Raw genomic sequence first — 2,441 nt, forward strand, 5'->3', positions numbered from 1 at the left:
TCTGGTCTAGACTAGACTAAAGAAGGAATAGCAGAAGGATGGGAAAGGACCAGTCAACCAAACTACTAATTACTACTACATTTCCATCCTGGACTGCCCACAGCTTCTCAAATGCATGAATAATTTGTATGGCACATTCAAATGCAGCAGGGCAAACTGAGAGGCAAGGGAAGGTTTCTTACATCCATAGATTGTGCTTAATCAGGCTTTATATACACCTGGTTTTAAACAGATTGCAAAAAACACTTTAGTATAGAAATCACATAGAGGGCAAGATTTACTAAGCTCTGAAAAGTGATAAAATGAAGAGTGATAAACCACTAACCAATCATCTCCTAACTGTCATTTACCAAACACAGCCTGTGACATGGCACATGGTTTATTAATCTTTTATTACTTTTCAAGCCTATTAAATCTGGCCCAGACTGCTAACAGCATTATGTCACAGCAATGTTATTTTAAAATGTAATCGCCAAGGCCCGAAGTGCAGAAATCCTAACTTGAATTTCAATAAAAATCTTCAATATCACTAATTAGAATCAGTTGCTCACAATTTTTATTATTTCAGACTTTCAGAATTGTCTCGATTATGGGTCTGCAGGAAATATAAATCCCTATTTAGATAACTAAAACTTATTTATATTTATTGTCATTTCAAAACTGAAAAGAAGGATTCAAATAGGAAATCTATAAAAACAACAATTATATCCATCTAAATTGTAATTGGATAGTTTACTATCATATAACAATAACATCTATAAAGTGATAGGAGCTCTCTTTCAGGATGGAAGACATTTCGAACATGACCAGAAGAATCAGCAGTTTTACCCTGCTAGGATTCCCAACTTCTCGGCCAATTCAGATTCTGCTCTTCATAATTTTCCTCTTAATTTATCTTTCAACCATTATAGAAAACCTGCTGATCATTATGATAACTTGGATTAGTCCCAAATTGCACAAACCAATGTACTTCTTTTTGGGGAACTTGGCCTTCATAGAAGCATGGTATGTGACTGTCATTATGCCCAAGCTTCTTGCCATATTTATAATGGAAAGCAGAAAAATATCATACAGTGCTTGTATGTTACAACTTTATTTCTTCCTTGGGTTGGCATGTACAGAGTGTGTGTTATTGGCTGTTATGGCCTTTGATCGTTATGTAGCTATATGCAATCCCTTGCATTACATTAACATCATGAACTGGAATTTCTGTCTCCTCTTGGCTTTAGTATCATGGTTTACTGGCTTCATTATATCAATGATTAAAGTTTACTACATTTCCCATGTAACTTTTTGCCATTCTGATATTTTAAATCACTTCTACTGTGACATATCTCCCATACTTAATCTTGCCTGTGCTAAAATGAAGTTGGCTGAACTTGTTGACTTTGTACTTGCCTTAATAATTCTTCTTGTCCCTTTGTTGCTAACTTTTATATCTTATGCTTGCATTCTGGTCACCATTCTCCATATTTCAACATCCAGTGGGCGTCGGAAAGCCTTCTCTACTTGTACATCTCATTTGGCTGTGGTGATTATATTCTATGCAGCCACTCTATTCATGTATGCCAGGCCAAGCAGGGCTAGTTCTGTTGATCACAACAAACTAATATCAGTTATTTACACAGTAATAACACCTTTACTCAACCCAATGATTTACTGTCTAAGGAACAAAGAAGTTCAAGAGATCATATGGAAATTAGTATATATTAAAAATTAAACAATTTAAATGGTAGCTGACCTAATCATGATTTTATCATGATTTATATGAAAAAAATACAGAAATATGAACCTTTTGTTACAACTGAGGCTAAACTATGCAAATTTAAAATAATTGCATAATCACTAACAATCTGTTGTAATTTGATTTTAAATCAACTCTACTAACATTGTTATGCTCCAATTATTCCCTTAACAATAGAGCAGACAGGAGGGCCAATGCAGAATTGAAAACAAGTCATTTTGAGGATGGATCTTGCCAATTTTAGCAATAAGCAGGCATATGGCATTCTACACAACTATGACCAAGTAGTGGTGATTTGACGTTGTAAGCAACTGTGTTGCATCTCATCTTGACTCTAGGCTGGATGTGTGTAACTGGGTGGCATATAGAGAATGGGTTGTAGGCTTTTAAGCAGATTAACGGACTATGCAAATTTGAATGTATTTAGAGATCCATCTGATTTCAGGCAGTGTCTTGCACTAAGTATAGAGCTTGTGGGACTAAGCTATGGAGCACTAGATTAACATCATATTGGCTCTCGGCAAGATAACCGTTTTGGGCCCCTCTTCCTATACATTTAAAGTATCCCCTACTATATTTACTTGGCATATATATTTTATTAAAGTGCTAAACACAGTTAACACAAACATCAAATTACATGCAAGGTGCAAAGTATTCTGTATCTTGGATAAACTAGAGATTAAAGAGAAGATAATTG

At 35.0% G+C, this 2,441-nt stretch overlaps 1 protein-coding gene across 1 annotated transcript; it reads left to right on the forward strand.

Moving 5' to 3' along the window:
• Window positions 1-784: 784 nt before the first annotated feature.
• On the forward strand, window positions 785-1,720 carry LOC146079852 (olfactory receptor 6B9-like). The gene has a single exon (XM_083186512.1). The coding sequence runs from the start codon at window positions 785-787 to the stop codon at window positions 1,718-1,720; it is 936 nt and encodes a 311-aa protein (XP_083042638.1).
• The last annotated feature ends 721 nt before the right edge of the window (window positions 1,721-2,441 follow it).

The sequence above is a fragment of the Crinia signifera genome, chromosome 1 (genome assembly GCF_055691185.1).
Source record: "Crinia signifera chromosome 1, ASM5569118v1, whole genome shotgun sequence".
NCBI classification, from domain to species: domain Eukaryota; kingdom Metazoa; phylum Chordata; class Amphibia; order Anura; family Myobatrachidae; genus Crinia; species Crinia signifera.